Source organism: Corvus hawaiiensis, chromosome 3 (genome assembly GCF_020740725.1).
Source record: "Corvus hawaiiensis isolate bCorHaw1 chromosome 3, bCorHaw1.pri.cur, whole genome shotgun sequence".
NCBI classification, from domain to species: Eukaryota; Metazoa; Chordata; class Aves; order Passeriformes; family Corvidae; genus Corvus; species Corvus hawaiiensis.
The window spans coordinates 754,682-772,970 of record NC_063215.1 but is presented as its reverse complement, the minus strand read 5'-3'; the positions used below and the strand labels follow the sequence as shown (position 1 = coordinate 772,970).

The following is an 18,289-nucleotide window of genomic DNA, read 5'->3' as shown; positions in this document are numbered from 1 at the left end:
GGGATTCTCCGGAGGGCAGCCTCCAAATCAGACCCTTCCCAGGGCCTGAAGGGATCCCTGGATGAGGGGAGGAGTCACCCTTGGGATGTGATGGGGAGAGGCAGGGAGGTGGCAATGCCCAGCCCAGCCCAGGTCATCCCCAGCCCAGCCCAGGTGATCCCTGGTGATCCCCAGCCAAGTTGATCCCAGCCCCGGTGATCCCAGCCGATCCCAGGTGATCCCAGCCGATCCCGGGTGATCCCAGCCCAGCTCCGGTGATCTCAGGTGATCCCAGCCCAGCCCCTGTGATCCCAGGTGATCCCAGCCCCGGTGATCCCAGCCCAGCCCCGGTGATCCCAGCCCAGCCCCTGATCCCAGGTGATCCCAGCCCCGGTGATCCCAGCCCAGCCCCTGATCCCAGGTGATCCCAGCCCCGGTGATCTCAGCCGATCCCGGGTGATCCCAGCCCAGCCCCGGTAATCCCAGGTGATCCCAGCCCCGGTGATCCAGCCCAACTCGCTCCCGGCTCAGCGCTCCCGGTGCCCGGTACAGGTAATTCCGTACCTGCGGGCCGGACCCGCAGCCGCTCCGGTGCCAACGAGGTGTCACCGAGGTGCCACCGCGGTGCCGCCGCTCCTCGGGAAGGTGCCAGGGAATGCTGCAGGGCGCGGTGCCGGGGCAGCTCCGGGACACACGGAACTGTTCCCCACCCTGGCCGAGGCCAACGTGGAACCCTCGCTGAAGCCGCAGGTCCGGGATTGCTTTTCCTGCCCTTCCGGCAGGGCTGTCCCCTCTCCCCATCCCCGGCTGCCCGCCGAGGTGCTAATGAGCACTAATTGCTCTGCGCACGCTGCGGGGCACGCCGGGGACGGAGTGCCGGGGGGATTAAACCCGGCCTCGGCCCCCTCGGGCTTTCCCAGGGAGCTGGGTGCACTCAGAGCCGGCTCCTTGGAAACGGGAGCTGAAGGTGCTGCCAGCAGAACCCGCCCAGCTTTGTGTGAGCCGCGGCTGGCACTGCCACGCAGCTCTGCCCGAGGGGACATCCTGTCTGTGCCGTCTGTCCCCAAACGGAGCGGCTCCTCCAGCTGGGAAGGTGCCAGCACAGGGACACAGCTCAGGGCTTTCACTGAACTGCCGATCACAGGAACATGGAAACGTGGACCTGAGAGCCCCTTCCAGGGCCCAAAGGGGCTCCAGGAGAGCTGGAGAGGGACTGGGGACAAGGGCTGGAGGGACAGGACACAGGGAATGGCTTCCACTGCCAGGGATGGATGGGATATTGGGCAGGAATTCCTGGCCCAGGGTGCCCAGAGCAGCTGGGGCTGCCCCTGGATCCCTGGCAGTGCCCAAGGCCAGGCTGGACATTGGGGCTGGGAGCAGCCTGGGACAGTGGGAGGTGTCCCTGCCATGGCAGGGGGATGGGGGTGGTTTTGAAGGTCCCTCATGACCCAGACTGTTCTATAATTCGCTGATATTTTTGGAGGCAGCTGAGGGGTGCTCTGGAGGGGGCTGGGTACCCCCAGGCATCGAGAAACAGGAAGGGGAGAGCAGATCCGGGCTGGGAACAGTGTCCAGCCTCACGTTAATTCCGTGTAGCTCTGATTTCCCTTCCCAAGCCCAGGAACGCTGCTCGTTGCCGCATCTGTTGCCCTTCATTTCTGACGGGCTTTTAATGAGCCCTTGGAGTGGGTTAGAATGGGAAAGGTCTGGGAATCTGTTGTGGCCACAGCTCCAAACACACCAAAAATGGAGCTTTTCAGCATTTGCCTAAAGATTCCTCGGGGTGGAGGCGAGTGTTCAGTCTCCCCAGCACAAACCCCTCGTTCCACAGGCTGCTCCTTCCCCGGGGGGCTCCACCTGGGTAATTCCTTTTTACCTCTTTGTCACAAGGTCTGGCTCTGCCCCCGGCTGTCCCTGCACGCAGCTGAGGAGAAAAGTGTTAGTGTGTGAGAAAACGGGGCTTCTCTTCCCGGGGAGAGCAACAAACGCCCTGTTCGTAGAAGCTCCTGGAGGGAAAACTTCCTGGGCGTGTGGGGGGGAGGAACTGACTGCAGGCGAGGGAGGGAAGGAGCGGCTGGAATACCCGGCAGGAATGACCATGGGATTGTGCTACAAGGACGGTGGCACCTGCCCAGGAGCCGCTGCCCGGGTGATGCTTTGATCCCACGCTGCTCAGGACCTGCATCTCCCCGGGGAGAGGCCCCCTCTGCCCGTGCCCCATTCCCTGGGGGACAGACCCTGCTGGAACCACCCCCCGGGTCCGGGAGTCCAGCGGGGCAGAGCGGCCGTGTCTCCCTTTGCTGGAGGAGGGAAGGATGTGCCTTTGTGTGCAGTGTCTGGGCTAAAAAAAGAACCATTTTGCTGCATTTTTCCTGGGGTTTTGCTCCATTCCCTGAGATCCTGCTGCAGAGAGCAGCACCTGCCAAGAGGATAACACAGAAAAACAGTTATTTATTACTTATTTAGCTCTGGTTCTATATTAGTTCTGACAAATATTTCTTGCAATCGATCTCTGTTCATAGAAATTCTCCAAACTGCAGCAGCTTTATTTTCATGAGTCCTCAAACCAAACAAAAACATCCATCAAATGCTGGGTCCGTGGCAGAGGCAGCACTGGTGACCAACCCCTCGTTTGTCAGATGTCATCGCTTCCCTCCTGCTTTGGTTGTGGTTTGGGCTTTGGGGCTGTTTGTTTGGGTTGTTCATAGAAAGAATGGTCAGGCCTTGGCAGGGGCTGCCCAGGGAGGTTTGGAGTCCCCATCCCTGGAGGTGTCCCAGGAATTCCTGGAGGTGGCACTCAGTGCTCTGGGCTGGGGACAAGGTGGGGATGGGGCACAGCTGGGATTCGATGGGCTGGGAGGGCTTTTCCATCCTAAATGGTTCTGGATTCTGGGATTCTGAGAACAGGGAATGCTGCTGGGGTTGGATTCTCCTGTGCCCAGGCATGCTGGCTGCAACCATGCTCAGGAGTCTCTTCCTTAAAGACCATGGATCCTACTGGGAATTCCAAGAGGCTCCACAGCTGCCCTCGTTGAACATTTACAGAATTCCAGAATCCCTGAGGTTGGAAAAATCCTCCAAGGTCATCCAGCCCAAACTGTGCCCCATCCCCAGCCCAGGGCACTGAGTGCCCCGTCCAGGCCTTCCTGGGACACCTCCAGGTTTGGGGACTCCAGACCTCCCTGGGCAGCTGTGCCAGTGCTGGATGTCCCCCAGCGTCCCTCTCACTGTGTTTGCCCCCGCACAGCAGAAGTCTCCTCGCCCTGTAACTCATGGAAACCCATTTACATTTTTCCCCCGTCCCTCCTGCTGCTTTTGCTTCGTCCCCGTTGGCTCCGTGTCCGTCGCTCATCCCTGCCCGTATTTATGTTGTTTTTGTTTGCTCTCCCTCCCGCCCCAGGTGCCAGCGCAGCAGCCCCGACCCCGCCCGCGACGAGCACGCCCTGATTGCCACCTTTGTGAGGCACCTGCGGAGCGGGGCACGGTCAGTGCCGACAGCCGGGCTCCGGGGACACCCCGGGCTGTGGGGACAGACCCCCCCCGCGCCGGGGACACCGAGTGCCCCTCGCACCGTGGGCAGAGGGAGGGAAGGGCGTCGGTGTGCCCCGAAATCTCCGTGCCACCCCGGGCACTCGCCCTGTCAGAGAACCCCTCACACAAACCCTGTTTATCATTCCAAGTGGGTTAATCCATTAACTTTTCTCTCCCTGGCCATCCCGGAATCTCATCTTTCACCAGTAGGAAACTTTCTGGTTTCTTTCCCAGGCAGCTCATGCCCAGCTCTGTCCTGTAACTCATCCCTGTTCTTCTTTCTCCTCCCTGCCTTTCCCTCCCCACCCCAAACGCAGCCCCAGCCCCATCCTGGCCCTGTCTCTGTTCCTGGATCCAGCTCTTCCAGCCCCTCCACCGTGACCTGCCCCACGCAGCCGTTTCTGGCTCTGCCCTTCCCAAAAAACAGCAGTAATGCTTTGAAGAATCAATTCCTTTTATCTCGGGGTTGCTCTTTGTGCACATTTATATTTCATGGCTCTGTCTGTGCAGGGGAATTTCCGCCCGGAGCCCCCAGAGCAGCGCTCCCGTTCCATCCCAGGACACAGCCGGGGGCTCCAGTTCCACTCCAGGGCCCAATTAAGTGGTGCCTGTGCAGAGCCAGGGCTGTGCTGGGAGGGAGAGGCGGGGTCAGGACCTGAGGGCTCTGTGGGGCTCACTCTGTCCGTGCCTTCACCCTCTGGCAGTATTTTTGGAGCCCTGTTTCATCACTCTGTCACGCAGAAATTCGTACCCGCTGCTGCGTGGATGAAGGGCATCTCCTGGGAGAGGCCGGCAGTGAATCACTGCTCTCACCTGCAGCAGCTGAGAGCCCAAAACGTTTTCCACAAGACTCTAAAGCCCAGGGAATTTCAGACTCTCACCTTCACTCCATTACTGCAATCCCTGCATTTGGAGATGCAGAGGAGTCTCTCTTCAAGCTGTGTACCGAGCACCTCGAAGAGAATACGACACGTTGAGCTGCTGTGTGTGTCCCAGAATCCCAGAATCCCCGCATTGGGAAAGGCCCCCAAGGTCACGGAGTCCAGCCTGTGACTGATCCCCACCTTGTCACCAGCCCAGAGCTCCGAGTGCCACGGGCAGGCATTCCTGGGACACCCCACAGCTCACAGCAGCCACGGAACATCCACTGCAGCCAAGGTTCCTGAGTTTTTCAGGCCTTTAAATTTAAGGAAGTCACGTGGTGCTGTAGCCAGAGCAACAGTGGTTCCTGGGAGTTCCAAAGGGAAGGGGATCTCTTAAATCCTCATTTCTTCAGGTACAGGAGTGTCTTCCAAGGCAGCACGAGAGGCTGGGGACATCTGTGCTCCTCTGTCACTTCTCTGGGTCTTCACCCCTGACCCCCCAGAATCTCACACTGCAGGGTCTGTTTGGCAGCTGGGGGCATCGCCAGTGGCTGCTGGTGGCCTCTGTCCCTGGAACAATCTGTCCTATCCTGTCTTGTCCTATCCCATCCTATCTGATATCCTATCAGATATCCTATCCTATCCTATCCCATCCCGTCCCATCCTGTCCTATCCTATCCTATCCTATCCTATCCTATCCTATCCTATCCCGTCCACTTAGAGAATCCCTGAATGGTTTGGGATGGAAGGGACCTCAAATCCCATCCAGTGCCACCCCTGCCATGGCAGGGACACCTCCCACTGTCCCAGGCTGCTCCAAGCCCCAATGTCCAGCCTGGCCTTGGGCACTGCCAGGGATCCAGGGGCAGCCCCAGCTGCTCTGGGCACCCTGTGCCAGGGCCTGCCCACCCTCCCAGGGAACAATTCCTGCCCAATCTCCCACCCATCCCTGCCTAATGGGAAGCCATTACAGGATGTATCAGCCTCTTTCTCGCCTGTCCTGCTGACACTTGGATTGTCCCAGCTGGGATTTCTGTCGGGCTTTGGCAGCAGGGCAGGGGAGTCTGGGCTGTGTCTCCACCGTGCCCGCTTGTGCAGGGTGTGATTCCATGGGAGCCTCCAGCCAGGATCAGATGGGGCTGAGTTTCCTCTGTCACGCTGCCCTGCCCGAGCCGTGTGTCACTCTCTCATGTCCTGTCACTGCTGAGCTGGCTCAGGGACCTGTCCTGGCACAGACACCTCGTTACTGCTGTGTCAGGCCCATCCCAAGCCAATTTAATTTCCTTCTCTGGCTCCTCACACTGTCCTGGCGCTGCTGCCAGGAGGGCAGAGCCTGTGCTCAGCCCTTTCCCACGAACCCCTAAAATCCCTGTCCCTCCCTGACTCCTCACTGTGGCTCCAGTGGATTTGGGTCTGTCCCCTCTGTGGCCGACCCAGGTGGCCCCAGAGCAGGTGTTGAACCCTCCCCTGGTCAGACCTTTGCATCAAGGCTGACCTGGAGCACCCTGGGATGGTGGAAGGCGTCCCTGCCCACGGCGGGGGGGGGACTGGATGGGCTTTAAAGTCCCTTCCAGGCCAAACCATTCCACAATTCCCTGATTCTGTTCTCTGTGCCACCCCCGTGCCAGCCATGACCTGCAGCTCCAGGGGATGAGTGGGAGAGCTCAGGGACTGACTGTGCAAGGAGCACAACGTTGTCCAAAGGGGCCAGATCACCTGGAAGGGCGTTTTTAAGAGGGAATTCTGTGTAAGCCTTCTCCAAACTTCTGCTGCTGTAGAACCCTCTGGACTCTCTCCCGGGTATCCTGCTCCCATCCGAGCTCCGGGTTTATTCTTCCCCTTTACTCCCTTTCCTGCTCTTGACAGCTGGGGGTGCTCACCTGGAGAGGAGAAGGATCCAGGGAGAGCTCAGAGCCCCTTGCAGGGCCTGAAGGGGCTCCAGGAGAGCTGGAGAGGGACTGGGGACAAGGCACGGAGGGACAGGACCCAGGGAATGGCTTCCCAGTGCCAGAGGGCAGGGCTGGATGGGATATTGGGCAGGAATTGTTCCCTGGGAGGGTGGGCAGGCCCTGGCACAGGGTGCCCAGAGCAGCTGGGGCTGCCCCTGGATCCCTGGCAGTGCCCAAGGCCAGGCTAGGACAGGACCTTGGAGAACCCTGGCCAGGAGATTGGCTTGAACTCCTCTTCCTTGTCACCTGTAAAATATTTCTAAAAGCAAACACCAAAAGGATTATCCTTTCTTTTCTTAATTACAGGTTGTTTTCAAGAAAACCAGAAATTGTCAATAACTATTTTGTAGCTCACTGTAATGAGAAGAGACGGCAGTTTCAGGAGAGTTTCAGGGAGAGGAATTGGGAGACACCAGATAACAGAAAGGGTGGAAGGGACGGAGAGATCTCTTAGAAAAGCAGGGGAAGATTTGTGCAGCCACAGTTGCAGAGCAAATCTGCAGGGAAGCAACATCGGGTTCAGGATGTGGGATGGGGAATGTTGTTGTTCTTCAACAAAGAACTGTGGGACAATAAATCAGGGTGAAGGTGTCTGTGCAGCTCCCCGAGCCTGGTCTGTCTCAGGTCTGTTTTCCCCCTGGTTTCACTCACCTTTCCCCAGCTCCTTCCTTTCTCTGTGCGCTTGGATGTCTCCAGGATTTAATCCAGCCAAGCAGAGGCCTCACAGTGCAATTTATGGTCATCCCAGCCCCCTCTGTGCTGACTGTGGGTCTGTTCCACCCCAGACATCACCTGGCCAACTCCAGGGGCTGGAAGAGTTTGAGTTGTTAAATTTGGTGTTACTGAAAAGAGATTAAATCTGCATTTTTAAATAACCATCACATTCAATATAGATTGGTTGCGTGAATAAAGAAAATACAAACCCTTGAAGTTAAGCTTGAGGAAATGCAGATTGTCTCCTGAGGTGGGAATGTGGGCTGGGAATTGCTTTTGTGGTGCACCAGGAATGTCTGGTTTGGTTTGCTGCTCTCTGTGGTGATGCTGAATTTCCCTGGAGCACCCCTGGGCTGCCCATGGATCCCACCTGGAGCCTCGGGAGTGGCGCTGGGAAGGCTCTGTGGCCTCGGGAAGCACATTCCTCATTCCCACATTGTTGTTTTCATTAAATCCCAGTTTGGTTTCTATACCTGATCCAGAGGTTCCCTTCACAAGGGAGATGGGATGAGGGATCTCTGCCCACCAGGGGCACAGCCAGCAACTCCCAAACCCAGCAGCTGGCTGTTGGCTTTAAAAGTGGTTCCTCCAGTTGTCATTTCCTTCCTCGTTCCTTGTGGCAAGGCTGTGGCACCAAATCCAGCTGGGAACACATCTCAGCACTGATGGTTTCAATCAGCACAACCCAAAAATCCTCCTTTGGCCCCCAGTGTGTTTAAAGGTACAAAGGGAATCCAGCCCTGCCTGTGCTGCCTGGCTGGATTAACGGTGTCAGTGATTAACAGGGGGATGTCAGCCCTGAGCGGGACCCCGGTGCTGCCTGTCCCTTCCCACCCTGGGATCTGTCCCCTCTGCTGTCACTGCTTTTCCTCTCTCAAACCTCCCTGTCCCTCTCTGTCACCTCAGGGTTCTGTCACCCTTGCTGATGATGATTGGAGATGGTTTTTAACACCTATTTCAGCAACGTCTCCAAGGCAGCTGCAGCCCATGTGGGAATCCTGGGCTGCTGTGGGACCAGCTCCTCACACCCACCCCTGCCGAGGGCAGGGACACCTTCCACCGTCCCAGGGACACCTTCCACTGTCCCAGGGGGCTCCCACCCCGTCCAGCCTGGCCACCTGAGGCAGCTGGAGCTGTGTCACCCTCTGGAGCTGGGGCATGAAGGACCAATCTCACATGAGCAGCCTGTCCTGGGTGAGGGGAGGTGGGTGTGAGTCAGGTGTAAGTCAGGCTGACTTACAAAGTGCCACTGGCATTAAACCCACATTGTTGAGTGACAGAGGGTTCTTCCCAGGCCAGCAGGGTCCCCCCCACTCTTCCCCATGGAAATCATCCTGGCTTGGACCATCCTGCATTCCCAAAGCTTTCCTCCTCCATCCTTCCGGTGGCCCTTGTTGACCTGGAGTAACCAACAGAGTTTGCACTTAAGTGCTTCAGAAACAAATTAAATCTGGGCCTAAACCAAATTATTTTCCTACATCCCAACTGGAATCTGTGAATCCTGGAGAAAAATCTGCTTGGAGGAAAGTCTGGGGCGAGGTCCCCACTGTGGGGGGAACGGAAAAGGGAATTATTAAAGGGGATGATTTCCAGTGGGGCTCCTCTCTCTGCCCTCGCTGTCTCTGTGCCCTGTGGGCCTGGCCTGACTCTGCTTTGCTCCTTGCAGTGTCCTGGACAGCCCGGGCCGGCTGGACGAGGAGCACCGGCTCATCGCCCGCTACGCCGCGCGCTTGGCCGCCGAGGCCGGCAGTGCCGTAAGTGACCCCGTCCCCTCCCGCGGGCACCGCCACGGCTCGGGGGGCACAGCCGGGGCTCGGCTCCCACCCCTGCACGGAGCCACCTCCGCTCTGCTCGGCACCGCGGCTCCCCGGGCTCAGCGGGAACCCGGCGCTGCTGGGAGCGCCGGGGACGGGGAGGGCGGCGCGGGCGGCTGGAAATGAGGTCAGGGGAGCTGGGGCCATGAGCAGATTAGTCCTGCTTAGGCTGGAGAGAGAGAAATGTGCAGATACCTGAGGAAAACAAATCATGGGCGAGTGCTGGGGGTGGATTTATTCCAGAGGGAAGGAGCCTGAGGCGGGGAAGGGAAGGAAGGGAAGGAAGGTGGGTTTGTGTTTGCAGCTTCTTACAGAAGAAAACAAAGGGAACACGTTTCCAGTTGGTAAAAATCAGTGCTGCTCTAACAGAAAATGGCTACAGGAGCACAGCAGGAATTTACTGGAGTTCCATGGAGTATTTGTGGCTAGCTGGATGGGGGGATCCCTGTCCTTGCTGGTTTACCCATAGGGAAGGGGAGGAGAGTTTGCAGGGACCATCTCCCACGTTCCTGAATTTCCCTCAGGGCATGTTCAGCCAAGAACCTGCCTTTGGCAGAGGGACGTGGGCAGATATTTGTGTAAAACTTCAATAAAACAGAATCATGCTGCTGAAACTTTTCAAACTGTCAGCTCTCACTGCCTCTGCCCAGTGGAGCAGTTGCATGTCCAAAGTCATTCCGTTCACCAGGAATGCTGAAATGTTAAGGGGACACAGTGCCAAGTTTCAGGTTGAGATGGAAAAGGAGGAAATTTCCATGTAATCCTGTGAAATCCAAGCTGTTGAGACAGTAAGTGCTGAGTCACTGTCACGCTGGAAGGTGCTGGAAGAACTCTTAGTCATGGCTTGACTTCTTTGTACAAAGTGATACGAAAACTTCAGGAGTCACAGACTGGTTCTGAAAGGACCTGGCTGCTAAAGAGCCATGAATCACCTCACCCTCTTGTGTGGCCATAGCAGTTCCAGGAGGGTCAGAAGTGGAGCAATTCTTTGGGTTTGGAGTTTGCTGAGGCTCCTCAAGGACCTGTGGGAAATTCCTGCTCTCTTTTCCTAAGTCCCATATCCCAGGGCAGATGCTGGAGCAGTGTCAGGGACTGACGTGGGGCAGAGAGAGAGGGAAAGGGGAACAGTGGGGGGTTCCCATTCCAACCAGAGCTCGGCCACTGGGAATCTGGAGTTATTTACTGGCTCCACTGTTTATTCCCAGTCCAGAACGCCCATCAGCTGAAACGGGCGGATTTCTCCTATTTTGGAGGAATCTGTGTTCAAAGGGCTTGGAATCCTGGCAGCTCCTCATTATTCCCAGCCAGTGGCACATCTCCCTTCCTCTTCCAAGCTGGGATGGCAGCTTGGTGGGGGAACATCCTGCTGAGCTGTGGGACGGGGTGACATCCATGGGGACAATGTGCCAGGTCCGTGGGGACAGTGTGCCACGTCCATGGGGACAGTGTGCTCTGTCCATGGGGACAGTGTGCCATGTCCATGGGGACAATGTGCCACATCCATGGGGACAGTGTGCTCTGTCCATGGGGACAGTGTGCCGTGTCCATGGGGACAGTGTGCTGTGTCCATGGGGACAATGTGCCATGTCCATGGGGACAATGTGCCACATCCATGGGGACAGTGTGCTCTGTCCATGGGGACAATGTGCCATGTCCATGGGGACAATGTGCTCTGTCCATGGGGACAGTGTGCTCTGTCCATGGGGACAGTGTGCCACGTCCATGGGGACAATGTGCCATGTCCATGGGGACAGTGTGCTCTGTCCATGGGGACAGTGTGCCGTGTCCATGGGGACAGTGTGCCACGTCCATGGGGACAGTGTGCTCTGTCCATGGGGACAGTGTGCCATGTCCATGGGGACAATGTGCCACATCCATGGGGACAGTGTGCCGTGTCCATGGGGACAGTGTGCTGTGTCCATGGGGACAATGTGCCATGTCCATGGGGACAATGTGCCACATCCATGGGGACAGTGTGCTCTGTCCATGGGGACAATGTGCCATGTCCATGGGGACAATGTGCCATGTCCATGGGGACAGTGTGCTCTGTCCATGGGGACAGTGTGCTCTGTCCATGGGGACAGTGTGCCACGTCCATGGGGACAATGTGCCATGTCCATGGGGACAGTGTGCTCTGTCCATGGGGACAGTGTGCCGTGTCCATGGGGACAGTGTGCCACGTCCATGGGGACAATGTGCCGTGTCCATGGGGACAGTGTGCTCTGTCCATGGGGACAGTGTGCTGTGTCCATGGGGACAGTGTGCTCTGTCCATGGGGACAGTGTGCCACGTCCATGGGGACAGTGTGCTCTGTCCATGGGGACAGTGTGCTCTGTCCATGGGGACAGTGTGCTGTGTCCATGGGGACAGTGTGCCACGTCCATGGGGACAGTGTGCTATGTCCATGGGGACAGTGTGCCACGTCCATGGGGACAGTGTGCTCTGTCCATGGGGACAGTGTGCCATGTCCATGGGGACAATGTGCCACATCCATGGGGACAGTGTGCTCTGTCCATGGGGACAGTGTGCCATGTCCATGGGGACAATGTGCCATGTCCATGGGGACAGTGTGCCACGTCCATGGGGACAGTGTGTCGTGTCCATGGGGACAGTGTGCTCTGTCCATGGGGACAATGTGCCGTGTCCATGGGGACAGTGTGCCACGTCCATGGGGACAGTGTGCCACGTCCATGGGGACAGTGTGCTCTGTCCATGGGGACAATGTGCCGTGTCCATGGGGACAGTGTGCCACGTCCATGGGGACAGTGTGCTCTGTCCATGGGGACAGTGTGCCACGTCCATGGGGACAGTGTGCCGTGTCCATGGGGACAGTGTGCCACGTCCATGGGGACAGTGTGCCACGTCCATGGGGACAGTGTGCCGTGTCCATGGGGACAGTGTGCCACGTCCATGGGGACAATGTGCCACGTCCATGGGGACAGTGTGCCACATCCATGGGGACAATGTGCCACATCCATGGGGACAATGTGCCACGTCCATGGGGACAGTGTGCTCTGTCCATGGGGACAGTGTGCCACATCCATGGGGACAGTGTGTCACGTCCATGGGGACAGTGTGCCAGGTCCATGGGGACAATGTGCCACATCCATGGGGACAGTGTGCCACATCCATGGGGACAGTGTGCCGTGTCCATGGGGACAGTGTGCCGTGTCCATGGGGACAATGTGCCGTGTCCATGGGGACAGTGTGCCAGGTCCATGGGGACAGTGTGTCGTGTCCATGGGGATGTTCAGAAAGACTTTTCTCACCCTGGTAATGGTCAGATGTTGTTGTCCAAGTGTTTGGCCAGGGAAGAACTGGGATCTTCCTCCTTGGAGATGTTTGGAGCTTGACAAGACAAGTTCATGAGCAGTCTCTGTGAATTGGCCCTGCTTTGCATGGACTGGAAACCTCCCAGGGTCCCATCCCACCTGGGTTTTTCTGTGAATCTTTAATTCATTTGACATTAATGAAAGTGAAGAATGGAAAAAACCCAGCATCCTGAAGGAATTATGGAATATTTGTCCACGGAGATGCCAAAAGCCAGCTGGAGCAGTGTGTGCTGGGAGCCCTTGAGGGGTTTGCTGTGAGCAGAACGGTTTCCTGACGTCGCTCCAGGCCCAGCTCTGGGCTGGGCTGGGCTGGGCTCTCCTGGTTAACGTGCTCTGAGGGCTGGCAATGCAGAGGATCCCTGAAACACCGGCCAGCTCCAGCAGCCCCGGGCAAAGCTTCTTCCTCCTCTCTGGAAGTCACTGGCAGAGGTCACTGGGAGCTGTCCATGGGACAGTGCGGCCACAGGCCGGACTCAGCCCCTCCGTGTCTGCGTCTTCCCAAATGGGATAAAACCTTGGAGCCGTTCCTGGGGGGCTGGTGCTGGACAAATGTCCCTCCCCGAGTGAGTGACACCCCTGGGACACCCCTGGGGGAAATGCCTCGGCTCCAAGTCTGGCTGGGACAAAAGCATTGAGGCAGCTCCGGGAGTTAATCCCGGACATCCGCGGCTTCCTAAGGAGGAAACGGCGCAAGGAGCAGCCCATGGCACGTGGCTGTGGCCCCCAAAGGGCTCTGCTGAGCTGCCCTTGTCCCCCTGCAGCCGATGGGCGGCCAAAACTCCCTCTTACTGAGTGAGAGCTGCTGTGGCAGTGCTGGCCCTGCCCACCCTGCCCTGCCTCTGCTGGAGCGTGGATAAAGTGGGGAAATCAATGGAGAACAATCCAAACTGTGATTAAATCGCAGCTTTCAGCATCACAGTTTCATCTGCTTGTCTCCCTCTGCTGCTCTGCTCAGGCCAGCCTGAGGTGAGGAACACTCAATTATGGATGAGGGGCTAATTAGGGTGAGTTGTGTGGATGAGTTACAACAATTAGGTCTTGCCCACGTTGGTTGCTCTTTGTTGCAGTGTGTGGTTGCTCTTCCCTCAGCACCGGGCACTGCTAACAGCCCGTTGCCATCTCCTTAATGCTGCCCACAGGCCGAAGAATGGCTGGAATATTCCCTCCATGGAACCCCCCCTTCAGCTTTTGGGCACTATTTAATACATAATTTTTAAATAAAGACTGAGTAATCCAGGTCTCCCGTTAGATAAATCTGCAGCTTGGTTCTTGGATCCCTGCTCCTCCTCCTTGGTAAACCAGGTTACTGAGCCATTTTTGTCATTCGTTTCCTCTGCCTGTCGCTCACCAGGAGCCCTGTGACACCACAGTGACAGGCAGGTGCAGCACTGGCTCCCACTGTCCATGACTCCATGGGGTCCTGGCACCAAGGAGCCCGGGATCTGCTGCCCAGGAGATGCAGGCTTGGAGAGTCTCTCCCAAGGCAGGGGGATGAGGAGCAGAGCGGCTGCAAACCGGCCCTGGGGGCTGGATTAAACTCCGTCCCTAAATCCCCTGCTGCCACCCCGACAGGGACACTGGAGGTGAGCTCTGAGTGCTCCCTGGGCAATCCCAGTCTGGCAGGGAGCTGCCCTGGTGATCCTTGTGGATCCCTTCCACCTGAGGTATCTTTGATTCCTGACTGCAGGCACGGCTCACTCAGGATTGATGGCCTTGCCTGGGAAAACCAGTGCAGGGCTGGCAGCTTTCACTGCTCCTGGGGGCTGTTCAGGGAACTTTTTCATTTTAAGATTTGATGACCATTCTGATTTCCCTGCTGGGAGAGAACTGGGCCTTGCCCTTTGGTTGCTCTTTCAGGGCTGTTGAGGCTTCAGCAGAAGCTGAGTTGGTTGGGGTTTTTCAGGAATTTTGGCTGACACTGTTGACTCCCACCAGTCTTTGGAGTAAAAACCCCAAATATCCAGGGATATTTGGCATCCCCTCTGCAAACGTTCAGGCTGAGCCTTTGAAATTGAAGAACCTGGAAGGTTTAGGTGTTGGTGGAGAATCCAGAATATTTTTTCATTACTTGTTTAGCCTTGGGAAGACTTTGGGGGGATGTTTTTGTGCACTCAAAGGTGGTGGCTGCAGTTTCCACTGGCACAGGGTGCCCAGAGCAGCTGGGGCTGCCCCTGGATCCCTGGCAGTGCCCAAGGCCAGGCTGGACACTGGGGCTGGGAGCAGCCTGGGACAGTGGGAGGTGTCCCTGCCATGGCAGGGGTGGGAGGAGATGAAGAGTGAGGTGTCCCTCAGTGTTTCCCAGAAGATTCTGTGAGCAAAGGAATGAGTGGATCTGTTCCCAGGAGGAGCCATCGGTGCTGGAGGCTCTGGGCGTGGGGGTCTCGTTTCCTGAAGGGCCTGAAAAACACAGCAAATGGAATTCCTGCTGTGGACGGGGAGGATGGGGCAGCCCAGCCCTTCAGCACCCCCCACCCTTGTTGGGGCCCGGTGACAGCAGCGCAGCCCTCGGTGTGTCCCGGGGCTGTGGTCCTGGGCTGGCGGGCTGGCAGCTGTGGGGCTGGGGCCAAAGGCTGCAGGTGTCCGACACGCAGGGAGGGCTCTGTGTGATTTGTGTGGTCCCTCTGCTCTCCCCAGCCCCGGCCGCCGGCAGACCTGGCCTTCAGCTTCGACGCCAACAAGCAGCAGAGGCAGCTGATCGCGGAGCTGGAGAACAAGAACAGGTACGGCCTCGGGTCAGGGGTCCTGGGCTTTGCTCTTGTCTCACATTAACCAGATTGTTTTCCCAGAGCTTTTGTTGAGGTGTAGCTGCCTCATTAACTGATTAGTTAGTCATTAACATTAGTTAATTACCCGTGGGGAGGGGCTGCCCTGCCCCTGTTTCCCAGGGAATGGGTTGATCTTCACTAATCTTCTTAAAATCATCTTTACCAACACCGAGCACTGGAGCCCACAGCCCTCAGCACATCCAGCAAACCTCGGAGCTAGGATCTGATCCCCCAGCAGGGAGGGGGAACTCTGCCCCTGTGCCCCTGTGCCCAGGTGGGAGCCCACCTGCAGAGCTGCCCCAGCCCTGGGGCCAGCAGCACAAGGACCTGGAGCTGCTGCAGAGAGCCCAGAGGAGGCCCCGGAGCTGCTCCAGGGCTGGAGCCCCTCTGCTCTGGAGCCAGGCTGGGAGAGCTGGGGGTGCTCACCTGGAGAGGAGAAGGATCCAGGGAGAGCTCCGAGCCCCTGGCAGGGCCTGAAGGGGCTCCAGGAGAGCTGGAGAGGGACTGGGGCCAAGGCATGGGGGGACAGGACCCAGGGAATGGCTTCCCAGTGCCAGAGGGCAGGGCTGGGTGGGATATTGGGAAGGAATTATTCCCTGGCAGGGTGGGGAGGCCCTGGCACAGGGTGCCCAGAGCAGCTGGGGCTGCCCCTGGATCCCTGGCAGTGCCCAAGGCCAGGCTGGACATTGGGGCTGGGAGCAGCCTGGGACAGTGGGAGGTGTCCCTGCCATGGCAGGGGTGGCACTGGATGGGCTTTGAGGACCCTTCCAAAGCAAACCACAGGGTTCTTGTTGCTCCAGAGGGTCACCTGTGGAGCCTCTCAGACTCTCCTGGTATCCATGGTTCCCCTGTGCCTGGCTGGCAGGGAGAGCCTGCTGTCTGCACAGCCCTGTCCCGAGGCACCCTCAGCAGTGGGAAAAGGCTGCTCCAGGGAAGTTTGGAGCAGAACCAGTTCCTGGAGAGCAGGAACAGCTTGGTCCTGGCACCGCTGTAGCTTCAGTGCTCTACCAAGAGACCTTGTAGGTATTTGGAATGATTCCTGGAGATCCTGGATAAGGGAGCTCTCACTCAGTGCTGGTGGGAAGCCCTGCCAAGAGAGCAGCTCAGCAGTTTTGTCAGGAAGGAGAGCTGGAGGTGATACTCTGCTCTTGGAAGGGTTTCATCCCTGCTGGGCTGAGGGAGTCCTTGGCCGCCCTCCCCCTGCACAGGACATGGTGACCTGAGCTGTGGTGCTGCCTGGGCCCTTTCCCTCTGGGACACCTTGAGGGTTTCTGTTCCAGTGAGCTGCAGCTCTCCCTGCCTCGGGAAGGGGAGTGGGAAGTCCCCAGTGCTGCTCCAGAGCCCTTCCTGCAGCACCTGCAGGGCAGGGAGTGCTGCAGTTGGAACCTTTGTCCCCTTGGAACGCTCTCCGAGCCTGTTCTGCGTGGGGGGGTTGGAGACACATTGCCATGAGTGATTCCATCCTCAGGAAGGAGTAAATTCTCCATGTCCTGCAGCGATTCCCAGGGCTGTGCTCACGTCCCTGTCCTGGCTGTGAGTCTGTGCCAGCCACGCGTGAACAGAACCCCTGGGCTTGGGCTGGGCGCTGACAGAACGAGCCTGAAGGGCTGCAAAGGTGCTCAGGAGCAGGGCAGACACTGAGCTTTGTCCTTCTTTCACCCCCCTCTGTCCCTTCCCCAGGGAGATCCTGCAGGAGATTCAGCGGCTCCGGCTGGAACATGAACAGGCCTCTCAGCCCACCCCCGAGAAGGCCCAGCAGAACCCGACCCTGCTGGCTGAGCTCAGGCTCCTGCGGTAATGGGACACTGGGATGGGCTGGGATGGGCTGGAATGGGCTGAGCTGGGCTGGAATGGACCAGGCTGGGCTGGGCTGGGATGGGCTGGAATAGAATGGGCTGGAATGGAATGGGCCAGGCTGGGCTGGAATGGAATGGGCCAGGCTGGGCTGGAATGGGCTGGGCTGGGCTGGAATGGGCTGAGCTGGGCTGGAATGGGCTGGAATAGGCTGGGCTCTGAGGGCTGGGGCAGCACCTGGAGCTTTCAGTGGGTTTAGGAGTAAATAAGAACCTCTCTTCAAATGAATGCTGTTTGTACAGTTCAGGAAAGTGCTGGTGAAGGAGAGATCAGTAGGACTGGGTGATCCTGCAGGTGTTTTCCAGCCTCAGGGATTCTCTGATGCTGAGACTCGCTGCCCGTGGGGTTTCCCCCGTGGCCTTCCTGGTGCCACAGGCACACAGAGCATCAGCTCTGCCACCCCAAACCCTCACTCCTCAAGGAATTCCCGCAGTGGGGGTCACAGCTGGCAGGTTATCTGGGATGGGAAGGTGCTTCCCAAGTTCCAGACGCTTCCCAGCCTGGGCAGGATGATTGGAATGTGATTGTCTGTAAGCACCAGCCACCAGATGATCTCAGTTCTGTGTAGAACTCAGGCTGTGAAAGCAGGGGAATGATAATCCATGGAAAGTCGTGTCCCAGGTTTGAAACTCTGCAGGCAGCCCGTGGGGATGAGTCAGCTCCAGCACTGCTGGCAGGTGTGACCTTGGGGGAGGCACTGGATCCGTGTCCTGGCAGATCCCTGCCTGGAAGTGCAGCTGTGCCTGACTCCTCCTGCCTGCAGGACCTGGGAACCTGGAATCCTGGAATGGTTTGGGATGGAAGGGACCTCAGAGCCCACCCAGTGCCACCCCTGCCATGGGCAGGGACACCTCCCACTGTCCCAGGCTGCTCCCAGCCCCAATGTCCAGCCTGGCCTTGGGCACTGCCAGGGATCCAGGGGCAGCCCCAGCTGCTCTGGGCACCCTGTGCCAGGGCCTGCCCACCCTCCCAGGGAACAATTCCTCCCCAATATCGCATCCATCCCTGCCCTCTGGCACTGGGAAGCCATTCTCTGTGTCCTGGCTCTCCAGGCCCTGGTGAAGATTCCCACTTTGGCTTCCTTGTAGGCCCCTCCAGATCCTTAATTTAAGAAGCACACCCTTTGACATACAAAAAGCTCCCGAAAGGAACACCCAGCTGGTTAATATTTGTTAATATTCCAGAGTTTTCTGTCCTTTAAAGAAGGGCCCTGTTGCTAGAATTCCCGGGATGGGTTATCCGTGGTGTCACGAAGGCATTCCGAGGTTCAGCCTGCAGTAGGTGATGTTTTAGCTTGGCATTGAGACGTTCTGGTGCCCACAAGAATCACTGCAGGTGAAAAAAGAATCCCTTCCATGCTGCTTTTCCCTGAGGCCGTTTATCACCTCCCATGGCTGGATTTGTGGGGCCCAGCTCCCTTGGGGGCAGGCTGACGTCTGCCTTTGAGCCGCTCCTTCTGTTACTCACTCCTTGCTTTTTATAAACACA

At 57.8% G+C, this 18,289-nt stretch overlaps 1 protein-coding gene across 16 annotated transcripts in view; it reads left to right on the top strand.

Moving 5' to 3' along the window:
- The window catches only part of DTNB (dystrobrevin beta), a 133,244-nt gene that overhangs the window by 57,574 nt on the left and 57,381 nt on the right, over positions 1 to 18,289 (top strand). For 12 of the 16 annotated variants that reach the window (XM_048296644.1, XM_048296638.1, XM_048296639.1 and 9 more), the window contains 4 exons: positions 3,380 to 3,463; positions 8,703 to 8,790; positions 14,817 to 14,902; positions 16,628 to 16,741. In XM_048296644.1, the coding sequence (XP_048152601.1) occupies positions 3,380 to 3,463; positions 8,703 to 8,790; positions 14,817 to 14,902; positions 16,628 to 16,741 (372 nt within the window). Of the gene's footprint in view, positions 1 to 3,379; positions 3,464 to 8,702; positions 8,791 to 14,816; positions 14,903 to 16,627; positions 16,742 to 18,289 lie in introns of those variants that run through there. The other 4 variants (XM_048296641.1, XM_048296640.1, XR_007202156.1 and 1 more) reach the window with 3 other exon arrangements.